The sequence below is a fragment of the Cervus canadensis genome, chromosome 21 (assembly GCF_019320065.1).
Source record: "Cervus canadensis isolate Bull #8, Minnesota chromosome 21, ASM1932006v1, whole genome shotgun sequence".
Taxonomy (NCBI): Eukaryota; Metazoa; Chordata; class Mammalia; order Artiodactyla; family Cervidae; genus Cervus; species Cervus canadensis.
The window spans coordinates 47,362,208-47,385,330 of NC_057406.1; the positions used below are offsets into that span (position 1 = coordinate 47,362,208).

The 23,123-nt window shown below is 39.8% G+C and overlaps 1 protein-coding gene across 20 annotated transcripts in view; it reads right to left on the reverse strand.

Annotated features, from left to right (window-relative positions):
- The window catches only part of ANKS1B (ankyrin repeat and sterile alpha motif domain containing 1B), a 1,065,346-nt gene that overhangs the window by 385,774 nt on the left and 656,449 nt on the right, over window positions 1–23,123 (reverse strand). For 18 of the 20 annotated variants that reach the window (XM_043440436.1, XM_043440451.1, XM_043440445.1 and 15 more), the window contains one exon: window positions 21,162–21,268. In XM_043440436.1, the coding sequence (XP_043296371.1) occupies window positions 21,162–21,268 (107 nt within the window). Of the gene's footprint in view, window positions 1–21,161; window positions 21,641–23,123 lie in introns of those variants that run through there. The other 2 variants (XM_043440452.1, XM_043440453.1) reach the window with 1 other exon arrangement.

Here is a 23,123-nt window from a genome sequence, read left to right on the forward strand (position 1 = left end):
TAATGCACAATTGCATTCATTTCACTTGCTAGCAAAATAAAGCTCAAAATCCTTCAAGCTAGGCTTTAGTAGTATGTGAAGCAAGAACTTCCAGATGTACAAGCTGGATTTAGAAAAGAAAAAGGAACCAGAGATCAAATTGCCAACATCCATTGGATCATAGAAAAAGAAAGAGAATTCCAGAAGAACATCTACTTCTGCTTCACTGACAATGCTAAAACCTTTGACTGTGTAGATCACAACGAATTATGGAAAACTCTTAAAAAAATGGGAATACTAGACCACCTTACTGCCTCCTGAGAAATCTGTATGTAGGTGATTAAGCAACAGTTAGAACCAGACATGGAACAACTGACTGGTTCCAAAATGGGAAAAGAGTATGTCAAGGCTGTATATAATCAGCCTGCTTATTTAACTTATATGCAGAGTACATCATACGAAATGCCAGGCTGGATGAAGCACAGCCTGAAATCAATACTGAGGTGAGAAATATAAATAACCTCAGATATGCAGATGGCACCATGGTTATGACAGAAAGCAAAGAGGAATTAAAGAGCCTCTTGATGAAGGTGAAAGAGGAGAGTGAAAAAGATGGCTTAAAACTCAACATTCAAAAAACTAAGATCATGGCATCCAGTCTCATCACGTTATGGTAAATAGATGGGGAAACAATAGAAACAGTAACATACTTTATTTTCTTGGGTTCCAAAATCACTGCAGCCATGAAATTAAAAGAAGAAAAGCAATGACAAACCTAGATAGTGTATTAAAAAGCAGAGACATTACTTTGCCTACAAAGGTCCGTATAGCCAAAGCTATGGTTTTTTCACTAGTCATGTATGGATATGAGAGATGGACAATAAAAAAGACTGAGCACTGAAGAATTGATGCCTTTGTACTGTGATGCTGGAGAAGACTCTTGAGAGTTCCTTGGACAGCAAGGAAATCAAACCAGTCAATCCTAAAGGAAAACAACCCTGAATATTCATTGGAATAACATTCTGAGGCTGAACCTCCAATACTTGGCCACCTGATGTGAAGAGCTGACTTATTGGAAAAGACCCTGATGCTGGGAAAAATTGAACGCAGGAGGAGAAGGCAATGACAGAGGATGAGATGGTTGGATGAAATCACTGACTCAATGGACATGAGTCTGAGCAAACTCCAGAAGATGGTGAAGGACAGGGAAGCCTGGTGTGCTGTAGTCCACAGCATTACAAACAGTCGGACATGACTGAGCAACTGAACAATGGCAACAGTAGTTTCAAGAAGAGAATTTCAGAATAAAAACAACTGACCTCTAATTGGTATCCCCTGACAAGTTGAAGACAATATTACATATAAGGATAAATAAAAGGGTGCCATGAAAAAGGAATAGAGAAGAAAGGGCTTTGGGAAGTTAAACATATTATTGCCAAAATTTTAAAAAGTCAGCTTAAACATTGAACTCAACCTCTTAGAGTATAAGACAAAAATAGAAATAGATGGTAAATATGAGAGAAAGGATAAGAGACATTGAGAAACAGTTGAGGAAATCCAGTATTTGGCCAGTAGGAATTTATGAAAAGGCAACAGAGTAGATGAAGGGATAGGAACGATCAAAGAAGTAATGGAAGAAGATGTCCCACTTTATATATAAAGTGTGGAACAGATGAAAAAGACACCCACTTAGTCACATGTTGGTGACACATCGGGACACCAAGGATAAAAAGAAGATCCTGAAAACTTTCAGAGAGGGAAAAAGGTCATCTGTAAAGGAACTAAGTCTGACTTACCCACAACCACATCAAATGCTACAAGTCAAAGAAGCAACATCTGCCAAGCTCGAGAAATATCAGATTCATTCTAGAATTACAAACTAAATCATAATATTCATCAACTGTGGGGGCATGAAATAGACATTTTTAGATTCACAAGGGCTTAGAAATTCACCTCTCCTGTATTTCTCAGTTATTTCTTTTTTTAAAAGTTATTTGAGTGCGTGCTCCAGCAATATGAGAGATCAAATCAAGAAAGAGGAAAATATCCAAGAAACAGTGGACTGGATTCAGGGGTGCAGTGAAGAGTCCCAGAATGATAAATGTGAGGCAGTCCCACAGAATGAGTTCAGCTTGGGACAGGAGGGCTTCCTGGGAAAAAGAAGTTCCAAAAAATAAATAGTATGATAAAGACTGTGGAAAACCAAGGGGCAATATAAAGGCAGAAATGCAAGAGAATGGAAAAGCAATCAGAAGTGACAAGGAAAAGCAAACAATTATTAGAAACAATTGAAAGGTAAGTTCTAGGATAGCTCTCATATTTCTAGATGAGATAACTACATGAATGTGAATGGTATATGGTTTGACTGTCATCGTCATGACCAACCTCATCATGGTTGGAGTAGGAGTCCAGGTATGGGGTTTTCATCCCTGATATGCATTGGGTTCGATAAAGGACAGAAATGGTATGGACCTAACAGAAGCAGAAGATATTAAGAAGAGGTAGCAAGAATACACAGAAGAACTGTACAAAAAAGATCTTCATGAGCCAGATAATCACAACGGTGTGATCACTCACCTAGAGCCAGACATCCTGGAATGTGAAGTCAAGTGGGCCTTAGAAAGCATCACTACGAACAAAGCTAGTGGATGTGATGGAATTCCAGTTGAGCTATTTCAGATCCTGAAAGATGATGCTGTGAAAGCGCTGCACTCAATATACCAGCAAATTTGGAAAACTCAGCAATGGCCACAGGACTGGAAAAGATCAGTTTTCATTCCAATCCCTAAGAAAGGCAATCCCAAAGAATGCTCAAACTACCGCACAATTGCACTCATCTCACACACTAGTAAAGTAATGCTCAAAATTCTCCAAGCCAGGCTTCACCAATATGTGAACTGAGAATTTATAGATGTTCAAGCTGGTTTTATAAAAGGCAGAGGAACCAGAGATCAAATTGCCAATATCCGCTGGATCATCAAAAAAGCAAGAGTTCCAGAAAAACATCTATTTCTGCTTTATTGACTACGCCAAAGCCTTCGACTGTGTGGATCACAATAAACTGTGGAAAATTCTGAAAGAGATGAGAATACCAGACCACCTGACCTGCCTCTTGAGAAACCTGTATGCAGGTCAGGAAGCAACGGTTAGAACTGGACATGGGACAGTAGGCTGGTTCCAAATAGGAAAAGGAGTACGTCAAGGCTGTATATTGTCACCCTGCTTATTTAACTTATATGCAGAGTACATCATGAGAAACGCTGGGCTGGAAGAAGCACAAGCTGGAATCAAGATTGCCGGGAGAAATATCAATATCCTCAGATATGCAGATGACACCACCCTTATGGCAGAAAGTACAGAAGAGCTAAGGAACCTCTTGATGAAAGTGAAAGGGGAGAGTGAAAAAGTTGGCTTAAAGCTTAACATTCAGAAAACTCAGATCATGGCATCTGGTCCCATCACTTCATGGGAAATAGATGGGGAGACAGTGGAAACAGTGTCAGACTTTATTTTTTTGGGCTCCAAAATCACTGTGGATGGTGACTGCAGCCATGAAATTAAAAGACGCTTACTCCTTGGAAAGAAAGTTATGACCAATCTAGATAGCATATTAAAAAGCAGAGACATTACTTTGCCAACAAAGGTCCATCTAGTCAAGGCTATGGTTTTTCCATTGGTCATGTATGGATGTGAGAGTTGGACTGTGAAGAAACCTGAGCACTGAAAAATTGATGCTTTTGAACTGTGGTGTTGGAGAAGACTCTTGAGAGTCCCTTGGACTGCAAGGAGATCCAACCAGTCCATCCTAAAGGAGATCAGTCCTGGGTGTTCATTGGAAGGACTGATGTTGAAGCTGAAACTCCAATACTTTGGCCATCTCATGCGAAGAGCTGACTCATTGGAAAAGACCCTGATGCTGGGAGGGATTGGGGGCAGGAGGAGAAGGGGACGACAGAATATGAGATGGCTGGATGGCATCACCGGCTCGATGGGCATGAGTTTGAGTAAACTCCGGGAGTTGGTGATGGACAGGGAGGCCTGGCGTGCTGCGATTCACGGGGTCACAAAGAGTCAGACACGACTGAGCGACTGAACTGAACTGAACTGAACTGAATGCATTCCCACACCCACGAGTTGCATGGAGGCAGAGAAATACTGGACTTCAACATGGTGCTACAAGCCTAAACAACAGCAGAGGACTTCAGCAGGGACCTCCAGAGAGCATAGCCTCTTCCCCTGTTTTCCTGGTCACACTTGGGTCTCTAGGATTATGCAGTGACAATAGAAGCCAATACTGATGGCAGTGGAATTTCATCCTGGCCCTGGCATGGAGTCAAAACTAGGTTGATTTAAAGCATAAAAAGTGATATTTCAGAGCATCTGACTCTGTGGGCTATGATCTAGTCTGTGAATCCATTGGGAACAGGGACACATAGAGAGAGAAGAGACGACGATATAAGTTAGCTAAAGCCTCACTCTCATATCAAGATGTCAGTTAGTGATATCTAAAACTGAGGAGGCAGAAAGAAGGGCATATGCATATCATATGGAGATGAACTCCCAGACGACTAACTACAGAAACATTTAAGGTATCTACTTCTGGACAGTAGGGCCATGAATGGGGCGAAGAGGGCAAGAAATTGTTTGCATTTACATTTTATTGATACATTTGTTTTGATTTTAAATATATGTATATATGTATTACTTCAAAAAATCTTTTTCAAGTGTGCATTCTCTTCAGTCAATCCCACTGCCTGAATTCCCTTGCTTCCGTGTTGTTGTTTAAATTGTCTTTATGCCTATTGTAAACCATCTTCTGGAAGAGGGTGAGATAAATAAAATAATTAACTAGTCACGGGCATCCACTCGTCCATTTACTCAACCTCTTTCTCTTTTTCATTTCCGAGAGTGCTCTCTAGGACACAAGGGAGGGAGATTCTATTTAGCGCTGTTGTTGTCTTGGTTGTGGTATAGCAGGAAGCAGAGGAGCCCAAATTTTTAGCATCTAGACTTCAGTTCTGAAGACTGCTATTGAAATGGTAAACTCTGATTACAGCTTTGAAAGTGCACTGTTTTCCCCGAGCTACAGAACAGCCTTCTGAATTAGTATTAATAAAATGCTTTTCAGTGGGATCTCTGACACCAGAAGTCGCCGATGTAATTACCATGCCTGGACTTGGCCTTGTCAGGCAGCACAGATAATCACCTTCAATCCCCAGGCTGATGATTAACCAGTCAGTCAACTGGCAGTGAATGCTCACTAGGAGGTTCTGTCGGGGCGACAGAGGAGGGGGAGACCCTGCAGTGACCTTTCCTTGAGGCTTTCCAAACAACAAGGCCTGAGGGTGCAGGGGGAGAAGGAAAGCAGAGATCCACATGCGCCAGAAGACAGAAATAAATAAACACATCAATCCCAGTTACACAGAGCAGGCCCTGCACATCCAAGTTGGAGTGGAATAAAAATAGTCTCTCCCCTGTCTGGCCAATGTTGACCTCTCAGGTTTCACGTGTGTTCTTTTTTTTTTTGGCCCCTGTACTCCACCTGGACCCAAACACCACTAGATATTGCTCTGAGTGCCTCTGTGATAATTTCATGCTGTTCCACAGGCCCGAGAGGCTGCTCTATTGCTCAGTCTTTGTCAGCCTGTGCATCTTCCCAGTCTGTTAAGAGTTAGTATAAACTTGACCTCTTTTATAGAGCCTTGACTGAGTCACTCATTTTGAGGGCCTCCGCTACACTCTGAATGAAAATTCCAATCAGTTACAGTGCTACAGGAATTTGTCTGTTTTCATGTATGCTTCTCCAGTAGATTGTTAGCATCATGAGAGGAGGGAATGGGTATATTATTCATTTCAACAGAATTAAAATAATTAACATATAAAAATACTTAGACCAGTGCCTGAATATAAGCATTACGTGAGTATTATTATTATTATTAGTGTCAGGTTTTGGATTTAGGAGCCCTAGCATAATATCTTCACTTGAAAGTGGCAGCTAAGCAAATGTTTCCTCCTTTGAATTCTTGGAACATGTCAAATAAGCTGAGTTTTAGAAAGGAGGAGGTGATAGGTATTTTTGGCAGTGGTCATGATTCCAGTGTGAAAGTGAGGATGATTTCTTTACATATTGGTAGCTGAGAGCTATGAATATCTTTGAAGAAGCAAAGGATGTAACAAGTGAATAAATTTAGTTTCAGAGGATATGAGGATATTCAAGATGATAAGAAACTACTAAAAAACATTTGCTATTGGCTTTGATGGTATACTCGCCCTCAGAAAGACGGCCTTACTTGGAGAAACACCTAATGCAATTCAAGTGAGTTTGTTTCTTTCAGCATTATCTGGAAATAGAAGGCAAGTTGGTCAGACAGATGTTTCCATGCTCATCCTCCCTTGCTATCTGCATGTGTGATGCGCACGTGTGTGCCACCATCTGGGTGAGACTATCTGGGCAGAGTGATGGATCATTAAGCTGTCTCTCCATATGGTGAATGTGCAGTATCTGAACCATGATTTCACAAGGTAGGTAATCCTTTAATTCAGAGAGGCATTGCATGATCCCTAGGATGGTTGCCAAATCAGTACCTGTTTTGTTCTTTAAACACTATATGCATTTTGCAGTCTTATATCCTTTGTTGATGATTCCATTGGTCCCATTTTCACTGTTTACACAATCCTGCCCAAGCCTACTTCCTCCAGAGAGTCTGCCCTGATCACGCCAGCTCATCAATATCTCTTCCTTCTCATGACTTAGAGAAATTCATAGATTCTAACACTCATTTTTCCCACAGTTGCATTCTATGCTACGAAAATATTTACAGTGTTGTCCTTTATTGCTATTTGAATGTGTATTGCTATTTAGCTGTTAAGTATGCTAGTCTTAGTTCCCTGAGTAGACTGTAGGATCTTTAACAAGAGCCTATAGTATGCCTCTCTGTAGTCTCGATCATAATTAGCACAGTTTGATGAGTATATATGGTACTCAACAGGTGTTTCCTTAGGAATGAATGAGTAAATCTCCAAGGAATCCATTCAAAAAGATTTTCCTGGGAGCCCCTTCACAAATGTTCATCTATGTTCCACTCTAGTTCATCAACAGATGTTAAAGTGTAAAAGATTCATATCTGAAACATAAATTTATATTGTAAAATGGTACAGTGTTCAAAGTTTGCATTGGTTAATATACTTCATAGTATTTGTTAATATACTTTGCAGTCTGGATGCAAGTTTAGGTTAGTCATCCTTGAGAACAAAGCTACAAGACTCTAGCGTATTCAAATATTCACATATAAATTAATTATCACTATTTGATTGACCATAATTAAGGAAACCTTTATTGCTGTGAGCAGGTGGGTGTCCTTCAGTGTGTTTCTTAGGGAAAGCACTAAATGCAATCTGGTTCCTTGGAAGTCCCACTGTACTCTGCCATCGGCATATGCTACTGTGTGGCCATTAAGCCTCAGAGGCGCAGTTCTTTGAGTGTACCTGTGGTTGATTAAGTTGAGTTACAGTGACATAACTTTCCAATATACTTTAGAGTTAAGTTACCTTATTTAACATAAGGTCACTGAGATAGGTGGGTTATGGGTATTTGGGGTGTTTCTAGCATAATTCATAGAAGCTTTTCCTTGGTATCCCGGGTATTATGAGGGCAAGAGCTATGAGGACTTTCGGCGATTTCTGTGTGTCATTGAGCTGTCAGTAATTCCAAAGTGCTTGCCAGCCAAACGGAACAGGCACTCGGTCACCATCATGATTCACTGCCTCCTGAAAGCACACAGCTAGCCTTACGCTACTTCTCACCGCAGCCCCGTGAACCAGGCAGTGCTAGCTCCTGTCTGAAGTTGGGAAACTGAGGCTCGGGGAGGTTAAGTGACTAACCCACTATCTCACACCAGGTAGGGGAAGGGGTCAAACTGTGAAAGCAATTCTGTAGCTTAGAGCACAGTTGTCTTTCTAATTTCTATTGAGCATGATGATTAAAAATCTCAAATAAGCCCTCAACATGGCCCTGTAATTCTACTCCATTTTCTTTATAAATTTCCTTTCCTACTTTTTGAAATTACTCTTTCATATCTTCTCTATCTTCAAATCTTCTACATGAATGTCTCATAATTTAGAAAATAGAAGCCATTGGAAGGAACATAGCCCTATATTCTCATCATCCTATATACTAATCATTAGAGTACCCATTCTCTCTGTCTTCCCTCCTCCTACAATAGGAATGTCTCCATCAAAGACAATTCTTCCCTTTGTCTCTGGATCCCAACACATCTCACCTTTATTCATTCAGTCAATCCCTCCTTTTCTCCAATATCAATAGCTCCCTTTCTACCTGATCATTTATTTTAGTAGCCAAATGTGACCCGAGCCTCCCCTGTTTAAAATTATCTTCCCTTTAGACACAGACGTAGAGAATGAACTTGTGGATGTAGCAGGGAAAGGAGAGTGTAGGACAAATTGAGAAGGGAGCAGTAACATATACACACTGCATTTGTGAAACAGATAACTAGTGGGCAGCTGCGTATAACACAGGGAGCCCAGTATGGCTGGACCTAGAGCGGTGGGATGACCTAGAGGGCAGGACGGGAAGGGGGAGGGAGGCTATATATAGAGAGATGGAAGGGATTATGACTGATTTGAGCTGTAGAGCAGAAAACAACACACCATTGTAAAGCAACTATCCTCCCATTAAAAAAAAAAAATCCTCTTTGACTCCCAAATCACTCTCTAGCTACCTGCTTATTTCTGTGTTTCCATTCTCAGCAAAACTTCTTTCAAGAGTTGTCTACTCTCCCACTTCTTCAATCCAATGTAATACGGCTTCCGTGCCTCTTATTCCACTGAGCGTGTTCTCGTCAAGCTCTCAGTGGCCTCAGTGTTACCAAATCCAGTGGTTACCTTTCCAGCCTCATCTCACTTGATCTCTCATCATCATTCTACCCAATTAATTGCTTTTTTTGTAGGACAAGTTTTGGGGGAAAGAGCATTCCACTTTCAGGTCCTTTGAAGTCTCAGTATAGTATAAGAGCAGAAAACTTGTGCCTTTGTTAGTATAAGCCAAGTCACCTAAGGTGAATGTATGGAGTGAGAGGAGAGGGAACGAGCTGAACCCTGGGACACGCGCAGAGGCAGGGCATCTACAAAGGGGCCAGAGAGGCAGTGGTTGCTGGGGTAGGAGGTGCCAAGGATATGGACGCCAGGGAGGAAAAGAGCGGTCAGCAGAGACCAAGACCACAGAAATATGAAGTCAGTAAGGCCTGGAAAGAGTGTGCTGTATCTGGCAATTCGGAGTTCATTAGTCACCACTTAAAAATAATTTCAGGATGCTGACAGACGCTAATTGTATTGAGGCCTGATTGTATTGAGTAGAAGGGGAAGCCAGAAAGTGTAGATATTTCTTATGAGAAGGTTGGCGATGAATGGAGGACATGTAAGCAGGAGAAGCATCTAGGAAAGTCACAGCATTGAGAGAGGGTTTTGAAAAAAAATCAGGTTATACCTGAGCTTGTTCAGAGATTGCAGAGAAAAAGGCTTACCTAATGCCAGACCATTATGCTAGAACTGAAAGTAGAATTAATTTTGCCCCCTCCATTAATTGAGATGATATATATGTAAGAGTTTTCAAGACTATGAAGTGTGATGATATTTAATATGGTATTTTTATTTCCACTGTTTCATAACTATTTAGCAGAAAGTAAGCACATCACATTTTTTAAAATCTATGTAACATTCCCTTCATCCCATTTCCTGTCAATCATTTAGCAGTTTTTAAATGACTGAATTGGTATGAATGGCTTTTTGTGCATTTCATTTTGACAGAGTAAGGGATTCTGTAGTTGGTGTTGGCCAGCCTGTACATCCCTTGTTCCTTGTTCTGAGCTAACTGACACCTGGGTGGGTTATATAGCTATATAGGCCTAACAAATACCAAACGCTCATCTCCTCCTTCACAGGGTTACCTCTTTCTGATAAAAATGAGCAATATAACTCCTGTCAAGAAAAATGAGATATTTTAGATTCTAGGTCTCTTATTCCAAGATCTCCTTCAAAACTCTGGAAGGACAAACCTTATTCTTCCTGCCAACCATCTAAACAGACATTGGCTTATAAACTCAAGATGTTTCACAATGCTTTGGATATGAATCTTAGTCATTTTTGCTCAGTTTGACAGAAGGTAAAAGTTTAACCACCTGAAATTTAATTCTGTTAACTCAAAGGGCAGAAATCAATGACCTGATATTCAGAAGCCTATGTTAATAATTCGTTGCATTTTTCTTTCCTCCTAAAATACTTTTATAAGTAGAGTCACAGGAGCTCTTGACTCTTTCAGATCATATACTCTTAAATGAATGAATAGTTCCCAATGTCTGTGATGTGCGTGGTACACACAGACCAGACTAGGAAGTCAGGGACTTGTAAGCAATGTCCTGTAAGATGTTTCTATGCCTCTCATGTGAGTTTTCTTGTGGGTAAAAATTTGTAGCCATTCATAATCATATCCATTACTTCTTAGAAAGGCTGTAATAAGTCTTCCATTTGCATTATATCCAAAAGATGTACTCATATCTTCCATGAACATTGCTCCTGTTTTGTGTAGTGTCTCTTGCACGCATGGAATGAGACCTGTGCAGAACGTCTCGTGGGCTTAAGACAAACTCAGAGGTATATCTTTATTTTTACAACCCTGTGCGGCAGGAAATTTTATTCACCTAGACTGCCTACTCTCTGCATGAGACAAGAGTTTTCTTCTCTCTTACCTCTTCTTGGTTCTCCTCTGAATCATCATCCCTTGTATCACCCCAAGAACAAAAAATGCTCATGCTATTTTTGTGTGTCCAGAACCCATACTTTCTCATCTTGTCCACATACATTGCCTCAGCAACTCTTACTGAAAATGCCTTCCCTTTGGACTCAAATTGACCTGGGTTTGAATCTTGAGTGCATGGGGCCAGACAGTCTCTGAATAACTAAGTTTTGGACTTCCCTGGTGATCCAGTGGTTGAGATCCCACCTTCCAATGCAGGGGACCAGGGTTCATTCCCTGCTCCAGGAAGATTCCACATGCTTGAGCCCGGGCACCACAACTACGGAGCCCGCGCTCTAGAGCCTGTGGTCCGCAACTACCAAGCCTACACGCCAAAACTACTGAGGGGTAGTAAGCCTACACGCCAAAACTACTGAGGGCTGAGCCCCCGAGAGCCCGTGCTCTGCAACCAGAGAGGCCCCCGCAGTGAGACGCCTGCGCACTGCAACTGGAGAGGAAGCCACGTTCGCTGCAACTGGAGAAAGCCCATGCGCAGCGACGAGGACCCACAGCAGCCAAGTGTTCTCACTTTTAAAGCTGGAATAACACTACATACTTTATAACATTCGTGAGAGAGGGAAATACAAGGTATGGAAAAAAGTATTTAACAAGTTATTGACTAATGGTAGTTATATTATTAAATTGGTTATATTTTCTTTCCTTCCTGTAAAACACAACTTTTGTTTAATCACCTATTCCTTTGGCATATCTCTATCAGATAGACATCAACTATAAGGATGACAAACAAATGAACATTTTTTGTAACTGTGATTTATTTAGGGGCCAACAGAGGTTGCAAAGTAAAATGGAAAGAGTGTACGGACAGAGAGGTAGGAAGCTCTTGGTTCTGGCTTTGCTGGTTCTCATATTAACTGAAACTAAGCAAGCTATCAGGAAGATTGCATTTGTCATTGATGAAAGAGTAACATCAGATTCTTTAGACATTTTAAATTTCACATAAACCTCAAGTAGGTTGACTTTGATTCAATTAAGCAAATATCTACTGAGTAACCATTATTCACTTGCTTGGCAATGAGAGGTATAATAAACGAACGATGCATAGTCACACATTCTTACTGAGAACTGCTATTGGTTGGATTATGTCCCTTCCTCAAATTCTTATGTTGAAGTATTAACTTCCTAGTACCCCAGAATGTGACTTTATCTGAAGACGAGGTTTTTACAGAGATAGTCTAGTTAAAATGAGGTCCTTAGGGTGGACCTGAATGCAATATAACTGGTGTTCTTATAAGAGCAGGAACTGGACAGACACACACAGAGGGAAGACAGTGTGAAAACATGAGGAGAAGACAGCCATCTTTGCAAAGCCAAGGAGAAGGGTATAGGACACATGCTCCCCTCAGAGCTGTCAGAGGAAGGACCCAACCCTGCGGACACCTGCTGACTGGACTTGCAGCCTCCAGAACTGTGAGATGTATATCGCTGTAGTCTACGCCCTCCAATGTGGGGCAGCCCCAGAAAATTCATGCAAGAACCAGTTGTGTGCTAGTGACTGGGAAAGTAACACTGAACCAGGCCCTGTTTTCTCCTAGGGGAAGAAGTTAGATGATTCCGCCGTGGACGATAAGCAGAGTGCCATGAGAGGCTGCTGAAGAATAGTTGAGCAATACGAAAGAATTTGTTTTAAAGGGTCTACAGAAGGAAACTCTGAGTCAGATTTTGAAGTAAGAGTTACTCAGGCTAAAAATGAGTGCAAGAAAGTATTGTTCTGAGCAGAGAACTGTGTGTGCAAAGGCATGGATCTATGCGCAAACGTGGCACAATTAAGACTATAATAATTCAACACAGCTTAAGATTGGTGAGAGGTGAAGCTGAAAGAGGTGGGCAGGGTCCAAATCAGTAGAGGAAGTCTCCACAGAGCAAGCAGAAAGACCAAGGCCTTAGGGAACAGGTCTTGAATAAGGAATAGGGAGGAGATAGGCTATGTTAGGCAGGAGGGAAATCATGAACAGAGAAGAAAGATATGTATTTGTTTGGCAGTGAGAGTTCTGGTTTTGGTAAAGCAGAGGTCCTCTGGAGAGGCAGTGAGGAGGAGAAAGAAAAGTAAGAAGAAATGAGATGAAGAGGTCTCTCAAAGGACCAGAAATAGGCCAAGTTTCGAGGGCTCGAAGGGCAGGGCCGTTGTTCTGTTTAGTGTTTGCAATCTAACAGGGGCTCTGTATACATTTGTTGAATGAATGAAGGGAGGAATGATGAAACAGTATGGTTTTAGTGAATTGAACAGGAACTTTTAAGTCAAAGCAGTTTGGTTTTAAACTCTAGGTACTGCTTGGCAGTTTTTAAAACTTTGTGAATCTCATTATCTTCATTATTAGTATGGGGATACTAATACTGATAGAGAGATGTGAGAATTACATGAGATAGAATTTATATAATATATGAAACTAAATAAAACTTTATTTATTTTTTTTTTAAAGTATTTTTTTTATTGGAGTATAATTGCTTTACAATGTTAAGTTCGGCTGTACAACATATATCAGACATGTCTACATATATCCCAAGCCTCTGAAGCTTCCCCCTCCCCCATCCCATCCCTCTAGGTGGACTATAGTTTTTTTTTTTTTTTTTTTTTTTTTTTTTTTCCAGTGGGTTTTGTCATACATTGATATGAATCAGCCATGGATTTACATGTATTCCCAATCCCGATCCCCCCTCCCAAACTAAATAAAACTTTAAAATGTCATCCAATCAGTATTTACTAAGTAGCTACTATATGCCAGGCCCTTGGTTAGGCTTTAGGAATACAAAGATAAATAAGATCCACTTTCTAGGGTGGAAGGCAGACATCTGAACAGATAACATAATTGCAATGAAATATAGTAAGGCCTAGCTTAGGGCTAAGAAAAGGATGCCACGGTGCACAGAGAAAGGGCAGTTGTGCTAGCTAGATGACAAAACGGCATTAGGGAATACTTCTTGGAGGACGTGAGGCTTAAGCTCAATCAATGCTACACAATGAACAGTGCTGCAAAATGCGGTGAAGAAGGAGGAGAAAGGAATTCCAAACAGAGGGAACAGAAGGCTCCTCTGCAGCTGCGTTTTTCTAGCTCCAAGGCCTGTGTAGTTCCCTTACTGAAAATATACTCCAGCCTGGTTGGTTAGAGCAAAACCCCCCTTTTGCTCTTGACAGACTCCTGAAGACTGACTCTTGTTCTGAATATCCTCAGCTATTGGCTGGGATCTCTTATTGGAGATCCTGCCTTATTGGAGCCACCTGCCTGATTCCTTGCTCCCTTTCTCCTTCCTTTTCTCCTTTCTTCCTCCTTTCATCAAACACTTACTGTGTCTACATGTGTAAGTTAGAGGTTGTACTTGAAGATGCAGAGGATCAAAGCATATTTCTAACTCTCAAGAAATTAAAAATCAAGTGCAGGGGCAGCAAATGATGGCCTATTGACTAGATCTGCCTTTTTTTTTTTTTTTTAAATAAAGTTATATGTGAACACAGTCAGTCCATTTATTTGTGTATTATCTATGGTCACTTTCATGATGCAATAGAAAAGTTGAATACTTGCAACACAGACCATATGGCTTTCAAAACCTAAAATATTTACTATCTGGCCATTTATAGAATAAGTTTGCCAACCCCTTTTGTAGTGTTTGTGGTGGCAGAGGCAGTGGGGTAGATGGACAAGTAAATAGGGACTATAGCACAGTAAGACAAGCGGAAAGAAGGGCTCTGAACCCACACTTGGGAGGTCAGAGAAGAAAAGACAGCTAAAAGAAGTGACAACCAGGCTAAGATCTAATGGATATAAAGGAGTTAAGAGGGGAAGGAAGCTCATTCTTGGTAGAGGCGGCAGCATGTGCAAAGGCCAGGCAATGACAGAAAAATGCCAGCTCTGGAGAACAGTAAAGAGATGAAATAACACATGAGGCTAGAAAGTAAGTTGGATCAGGCAGGTCATAAAGGATCCTGAATATGAAAGCCATATGAAGGATTTTGTAAATACAATCTCCCATAGGTAATTGAGAATCACTGAAAGATTTTAAGTAGAGTAGGGCTGAAGCAAGTGTGCCAAATATTTGATACTCAGACATGTATGTGGAGATGTTTATTGAGTAGCCAGACGGTATTGGATGCCAGGTAGAAAGCGCTGAAGAGTAGGGACAGCTATGGATCTGTTACTATAAGAACCAGTGATCTCCCTAAGGGGTAGACAAATTGAGCGCCCCCACCTTGTGGGACAGAGGGGCCTGGCAGGCTACAGTCCACGGGGTCGCAAGAGCTGGATATGACTTAGTGACTAAACCACGTCCAGCCTGTAAGGCAGGAGGACTAGGAGACTAGGAGGGATTGGAAAGGGCGCTGTGAAGTTACAGAACCCAAACAAATTTCAGCAAGGGAATAAGTACCAACAAGGAGTGCAGAGTGAAAATCAGTCATTGAAAGAGGTCAAAGAGAAATGAAGGAAGGGAAAAAAGAGGGTAGAGGTGGAGATTTGGCAAGAAAAAGGTTACAGCTTACTTAAAAGAGAACAAATTTTGTGAAAGAGTTGGGAAGCAGGCTGGATTACAGGGGTAAAGGAGGTGACTGGAAATGAGAAAATCGAGGTCATTGTTTGAGAGATCTGTCCATTTAAAGAAGAGATGAAATATGATTGTGGCTGACTTTCTTAAAATCAGTCTGTAAGTCAGCAGTTTTAGTAAGTTTTAAAATTCATGAGTAAATTCTTCATCCCAAAGATCTGGTCATTTGGTGCAATAGTGGAGATAAGTATGCAAATATGCTGCATGACTAAATTAAAGGTCATTTCGTGTGAGCATTAGTTAGGAATGGTAGCTGAAGTAGTGCTTTATTAGAAAATGGGGCAGCATATTTCAATGCTCAAATATGTAATCAGAGAAACTTCCAGGTAGGAGGAAAGGCTTGATTCTCCTTAGAGTCACTGGATTGGAATTATGACTGCTGCTTTTTTCTGAAGGCCATTCATCCTTCTCAGACGGCCATGCCTGCACAGGCCCTCATTTCTGACTTTCTGCTGCACAAGCCATCAGTGTCCTTCCAAGGCTAATGAGAGCTACAAGAACAATTAATAGCTCTGCCAGCACCACTGTCGTACCCTGCATCCTTAAAGAGCTGAAAATACTCAATAACGAGCCCAAAGAACATTTCTCCCAGACCTCTCATTACATTGATTTTACAGGTGAGTAAAGCAAACCATACAGAGCAAGACAGTGGACACAAGAAGTCTTACTTCAGTCCTCTCTCACGGCACTGCAAGGCTGTTGGCTGTGATAATTGTAATTAAGCTGTTGTCTAGATCAAGAATAACTCCCTCCTGGCTTTGACTTTTGGTTACCAACAGATTTTAAATGCCAATAATTGAAGAAAAAAAAGATATTTTTTCAGAAGTGGGTATGTAACTGCTGGCCTAAATGAATTTGGAGAACTATAACTGCACTTTCAATATAAAGCCACCTGTTTCAGAAACAGGAAGGCACAGGGTGTGTGGCAGGTATATTTCTCTTATACCCTTAAATCTCAGTAACTTTATAACATTTTCTTAAACAATATTTGAAACAGGAAAACATTGTGGGGGTTATTAGTCTTAGTTTTTAGGGATAATTTCTTTTTCTGCTTCTCAAGTTTAACTTCTCACTTGAATCAAGATATGCTGCTAAGATACTTAAAAGGTCATTTTTATCAGGTCAACTGCAAATGGTGCTCTTATTACAGAAAAGTTATGCAAAAGAGGAGAAAAGAAGTAAGTCTATTTGCATGTAAAATGCACCACAAAAATGAAAAAAGGTTTGAATTAAACACTTATAAGATCAATCTTGCTCAAATCTTTGGTTCAAATGGATGACTTCCAAGAGCTCTGTGACTCTACTTCTATGTCTAATAGGCAGTACTCACTTTGACCTTGAGTAAATTCTTTATGAATGCTACCTGCCCAAATGTACAAAAATGCTAATTCACGTAGGGCTCTTGGTATTATTTTTATATCTTATTCTGTATGCATTTTGAAATTTTAATAGTGGTCAAAGCATCCAAGTCAACCTAGATGGCAACTGCTAGAAAGCATAGGAAGTGATAAAATAATGAGCTGGTATAATTTCTTTCTTTTCCCCTTTTGATTAGAGTTTACAAATATGACTGTCTGCTAAAACACGGTGAGGCTAGGGGTCAGTCCTCCAAGTAAGAGAAACTTGTTACTATAGTCTTTGGATGACAAATCTATCATAACACTGCCAGTGTTTAGATGTTATCAGTATCTATATCTTTCTTTACTCCATGCTATGATAGATTTTTACCTCTACTACTACCTACTCTAATTTGCTGCTGAAAAAACAATTCCTGGTAAGTAATATGCTGAAGGATGGTGATCATATGAAAGGATGAATACATGATACAATATGTGTATACACATGTTTGTGTTAGCACATGAAGAAATGTATATTCAATGTGCATGCAAATAATATGATAGGTCTAAGAGCAATACTGTAACCTGCCTGAGGTCAAAGGTAATACATTGGTTATTGCTATACCCTTAGTAATTTAATTAACAATGCCATTAGCACATAGGAAATGTTTAAGGAGTGTTTGTTGCATGAATGGATAAAAGGTACTAATGCTCTATGTCCCCACTGGCAGGATGAGGCTTTTAGTCCTCAGCTGGATGTCCATCTATAATGATCTGCTGTGGCTCCAGTTTTTATGGGGAGATTTCTGTGTACCCTAGATTATGCTAGGAGTGCTAGAAACGCAAGAAAATTGAATATGCAGAACTTGGACTTGCAGACCTCCTAGTCTAGTTGGGGAGATAAGATATATTCAAGTGAAAACTTAACTCCCAATCCTGGAGAGTAAATAATGGCATGCCAAATGCAATTTTTCATGCCAAATACAACCCCTACATGAAATCGAGAAAAGAGAGGCTGCTAAGTACTGGAGCCCTTAAGAAAAGCTATAGAAACAAGGCAGAAATTGAGTTAGACCTTTGAGGGTGAAAGACAGAGAGGAAGGAAAGGAAATAGCTATGAGAGCTGAGGGAGTATACAAATGAGTATTCATCAGGACAAGAACAGATAGTTTGAGGCTTACATATTAGGAAGCAGCTATTAGCAGAGGAAAAGACGTGATGATAGAAATATATCTGATAAGAAAGTAAATCATCATGAGCATTTTATACAGTAATCATTTCATACTTAAACTCCTTAGTGAAAAAAAAGTAATGTTGAAAGTCAGACACATCCTATATGTTACAAATTTGGGGAAAACAGGTGGGATATCAGAGGACCACGGCAGCACACCCAGAGGCTAGTGAGTAGCAGGCAGACCTGCCGAAGCAGATGGGAGCTGATAATATGTGACTTCAGAGGGCATGAACAGGTAGAGTGGGGCTTAAACAAGTCTTCAGACAAAGGATTTCTGTGTTGAAGGGACTTTTGCCACACAGATCTAAACTTTCCCAAAGTCTTAGGTGTAATTTTGTAGCTATTCTTTGTACCAATTTCCACTTATTTTATATTTTTAAGGACACATAAATATCCTGTGCAAAACTATTCTGCAAACCAGGACCAGATACATAAAGAAAAAGTTTGGAATTTTAACCTCCAGGTATTTTTTAAAAATTGATACATAAATAAAATCTAGAATAAGTTTTAAGAGCCCAAAGGAGAAACAATAATTGATAAATATTTAAAAATAAATGAGTCCTTCTTTTCTAACAAGGTCCTTTTCTGTCTAGGAATTGATGTAAAAAATCTTTATTAAAGTTAATCACAGCTGTGTGGATAAATCATTCATATATTGTGTTTATGTGTAAGAGTATGTAGAACAGAGTTTTTAACAAAAAAATTGGCAAAGCTTTCAATAAATACTTTGAAATTTACTTATATGGGCCCTTTGAAACTCATATTCATTATGGAATATTGATTAAATGAAAAATTAACTCGAGAATGTTTCCTAAATAAAGTGTATCTATGCATGGATGTACAACAATATTTCAACCAACATTAATTATATCCTTTTGATGTGTCTACTGTCTTGTTCTAAAAAGCTAATAAGACCTGCACTACATCACAGTTAATAGGAGTGTGGTGCTTGTTGCTTAGGCAACAGAATGAATAAATGCAGGTCAGAATGTGCTTCAAGAAAAACAAAAGCTAGAATATGATACCGAATGGAGACTAAGCAGGTCCAACAGATTTTTCACCACATTAATGAAACCTATTTCTTAAAGTTGGCTGATCATATTAGTGTACTTTAACTAAGTTCATAATTATGTAAATTAGATTATGGAGATCAATAAATAATTTTTATAGAGATAGAAATTGATTTTTTATAATGCTAGTAGCAAATAAATGGTGTATAGCAGCATGCAAAGTGATAATTGATGACACTGTTTTATGATTTGCTTCATTTTCATAATTAACTCCTCTGAATGATAATTCAAAATTTTAAAATTAATTCTGTCTTGTATAGAAAGTGTTTGATTGATTTTTCTAAATTAACAATGTTTTCCTAATTTCTGAAAAATTATATACAATAATTTGAATTGAAAAAATAAAGTCAAAAGTCTATGGAGAGGATCAGACCTTGGTTTTGTCACATATGTCCAGGATTTTTTTCTTGCTGGATACATTTTGGAGTGTTTATACATATTTTATTCATGAATGCTTTTTCCAATCTCCAAATGCTTATTGGCAACATGTTTGATTAACCTTTGCATTGGGTTTTCAAAAAGGGATTATATTTACTCTAACGTGTTTAACATTCAGAGGAAAATTATGCTGAATTAAAATCTTTCAAAGTAGATAAATGATCCAGAGACTCCAAAGACCTAGCTAACTTCTCACGGGACCAGAATAAATTTGGAAACAGGTTTGAGGAGTAGGAGTGAGAAAGTCTTATTTCAAGGAGAGATGAGAAGAAAGAATAAAGACTCATCCAAACGTGCAGTAAATGTAATAGTTAATTCTTAGTGTCATCTGCTTCGTGTCCTAAGGCCATCCTAATTCCACTCAGTCTGTCCTGAGACTCTCACAGCAACTGAAGCAAATTTTATTTTCCCCCTATTTTGATAGCTATACAATCTGTCTAATCAGTGACAGTATTCTTAAACATAAGAAAAATAATAGTAGCTGCATGTCTCATTATTTAAAAGTGGGTTCATTAAGAGTTTTATCGGTACAATTACTTAGGGCTCATATGTCTTACCAAATTGATTCAGCTTAAAAAAAAAAAAGCTAATGGGACACACATTTTTGGAGAAGCAGAAGTTTAACAGGTTAAATAATCTTCAAATCTACAATAGTCAAGTCAAGCTTGGAGAAAATAATCTAAAATGAAAATAAAAAGACGTGCCTAGCTCTCAGTATAATGTTATCAATTTTACTATTAATAAGCCTCAGTTGTAAGCTCCAGTATTTTATTTCGAAATAACTATTGATTCTGCAAGCCATTTTGTGCTACATGCCTATGTTATGTATTCTCTCTCTAAATTTAGGGATCAGTAACATGTGTGATGGGACCTTAGAAGCAAAGAAAGGTAATACTGACTGTGACGTAGCCTAACGAGGGGAACTGATGAGCACCGGGGGAGGCATGTGAATGATCAGAAAGCTGTTACGGGTCTGCACGGCTCCCCATCCTCCTTCCTCACCTATATTCATCTCAGTGGGAAGTTTGCACCACCAGCTTTAGACCGCAGGCTGACGGGTACTCAGAAGTCCACGAATGTACTTAGTCCCTCAGCCTCTCTTTCTAGATATTGACGGCTAATTGATGGAAGGGTTTGTTTTCTACCTAAAATAATAAACAATACCTCGTTGCTCTTCAATCAGCATGTAAGCTAAGCGAAAGCTTTCTGTAATAGACCATTCGAATCAGTTTGCTAATGAACTAAAGGTCATCCCCACAATTTAAACTCCTTATTGAACAATTATAAGGGAAAAAAAATGATCTTCACACCATAAACACAACAAATTGTTTAATTAATCACTAAATGCTGGTACCCAAATGAAATATGTTTCAGGAATCTAGAATTAACTGAAGAGTGCTATCATCATCTAACTGGGTATTCTGAGATGACAGATTTATAAAAATCACACAAAGAATGACAGGGAGAATACAAATGTTAATCTTCTTTCACTGCCTATAAATAGTACTCTCACCGGTTCATTCATATAATACACATGTATATGAATGCACATAGATCTCATTTTTCAGCAAGTGCCTATATGTCACACAGTCGGTTCAGTCCTAAGGGCATCCAGTTTTCTAATGCAGTTACATATATAAAACTGACCAGTTTTGGTGCAAATCAGGCTGCCTCTGAGCCGTGTAAGACACATAAGAAGCAAAGACAGACAAAAGGCAGCTCCGTGGACACAGAGAGCGTCTTACCATAAACTGCACATTGTCAAATCCATTAGCCATCAGGTGGTTCTCGTACTGAGGTAGCCCAATGCTTTCCAACCATTGTCCCACTGTTTGGACAGGGCATCTGGGTCCTGTGAGAGGATGAAGAGGGAAGCGTTTTAGCAGGGAGTAGCCGTCCACGGGGTAATAGCGGTAGTCCTGGGCTGAGAGGTGGCATTGCCACATCATGCTCCTGGGAAAGTTGCTATCAAAGGAGCCCGCCAGCTTGACAGATTAATGTTCTCAGCGAGAGAGCAAAGTCAGAAGTAAAACATAGTTTGCCAGGCAGGCTGTGGAGTATGACTTGATCCTAGCTCCACATTTCTTACATATTAATCTTTACTACCGACCAGTACGTCACACAGCCCCCAAAACCAGGCAGCAGAAGAAGGCATATCAAGCTGTCAGCTTAGGCTGGTCTGCGTTCCGTGTGATTGTTGGAGTACTCCACAATGAGCAATGCACGGCCAGCAGCCAGAATTCTTTTTATCAAGTACTCCTACACTCATCAGTATGCAGCTCCATGCTCCTTGCTCCCCCTCGCTCGCTCCCCTTCATTACCCAGCCCAGGCTACACCTCGCATTTTCAATAATAGCCATCAGATAAGGCAGATTTTTTTTGTCTGCAAGCTGTAAGCCTGCTGCTGCTGCTTCCTCCTACACACCCATCCAAGCGTCAATCTTGAATGATGAGAGCCGTCAAAACAAATGCAGAAAATAGCAAGATTCAAAAGCAAACTAAAGTGCTTCAAACTGAATTGAATCCTCATCCTGGTTATACGTTACAGAGCTATTTGTTGTGGAATTTTACGTTTCAAAAGACACCAGGAAATGCAAAGCTTTAACTAGAGCTTATGGGGGAGCTCCCGACAGGTTCTCTTTTTCCTTCTCTTTCCTTTCCTTCCCTTTCTTGTTTTTTTAAAACGCAGCACAGATAAATGTTTCCGATCTAAAGCTTTACAGTGTTGGAGAACAATTATTCTCTTTCTTTACCGTGCTGTATCAAAATGAGCCTCTCTGAGGTATTTTTTCCCCTTCTTGAATTGCTGTAAAATACAGAAACTGCATCGCAATCTTGAAGTCAAGAAAATTCATTTCTCATTTGTGAGGCTTCTTACAAACAAAAATATTAGGCACAAAAAATCCTTTTCCCCTCTGATATTTATAACCCAATCTACCAGGGTTGACATTCTAAATTAGGCATAGAGGTAACATTACTGGGTAGAATTTTTTAATAAAGAAGAAGAGCCCTAACCAAGAATAATTTAAGAATAACAGATGTAAATGTGTGAGTTTTACTGAATGGCAGACAGACTGAGTAATTTATTTAATAATTGAGAGAAACCAGAGATTAATAATAGAACCCATAGGAGTAGATCATGAAAAGAACAGACTCTTAAGATTGAGAGAGAACTTGCAAAGAGGTTAGTCTAAACTCCCTCTTAATGCAGGAATCCCTTGTCACAGAGTTCCTTGAAGAATATTATCCAATTTAGGTTTGAATACTGCCTGCAACAGAGCTCTCACTACTTATCAAAAAGCCTCCACTTATTAGAAAGGTATTTTACTTCCTGCTGTTGTGGTTTAGTCATGAAGTTGTATATGACTCTTTGCAACCCCATGGACTGTAGCCCACCAGTCTCCTCTGTCCATGGGATTTTCCAGGCAAGAATACTGGAGTAGGTTGTCACCTCCTTCTCCAGGGGATCTTCCTGAGCTAGGGATTGAACCTGGGTCTCCTGCATTGGCTGGTGAATTCTCCACTGCTGAACCACCAGGGAAGCCCTGGCTGACTCCTCCTCACTGGCTCCAGCTCAGCCTTTGGAGTCACACAGACTAACACTGCCTTCACCACATAAAGTGTTTTAAAAATTAAACACAACTCTCATCCCCCCAGAATAGTGCCTGACACATAGTAAGTGCTCAATAAATGTTTACTGAATAAAT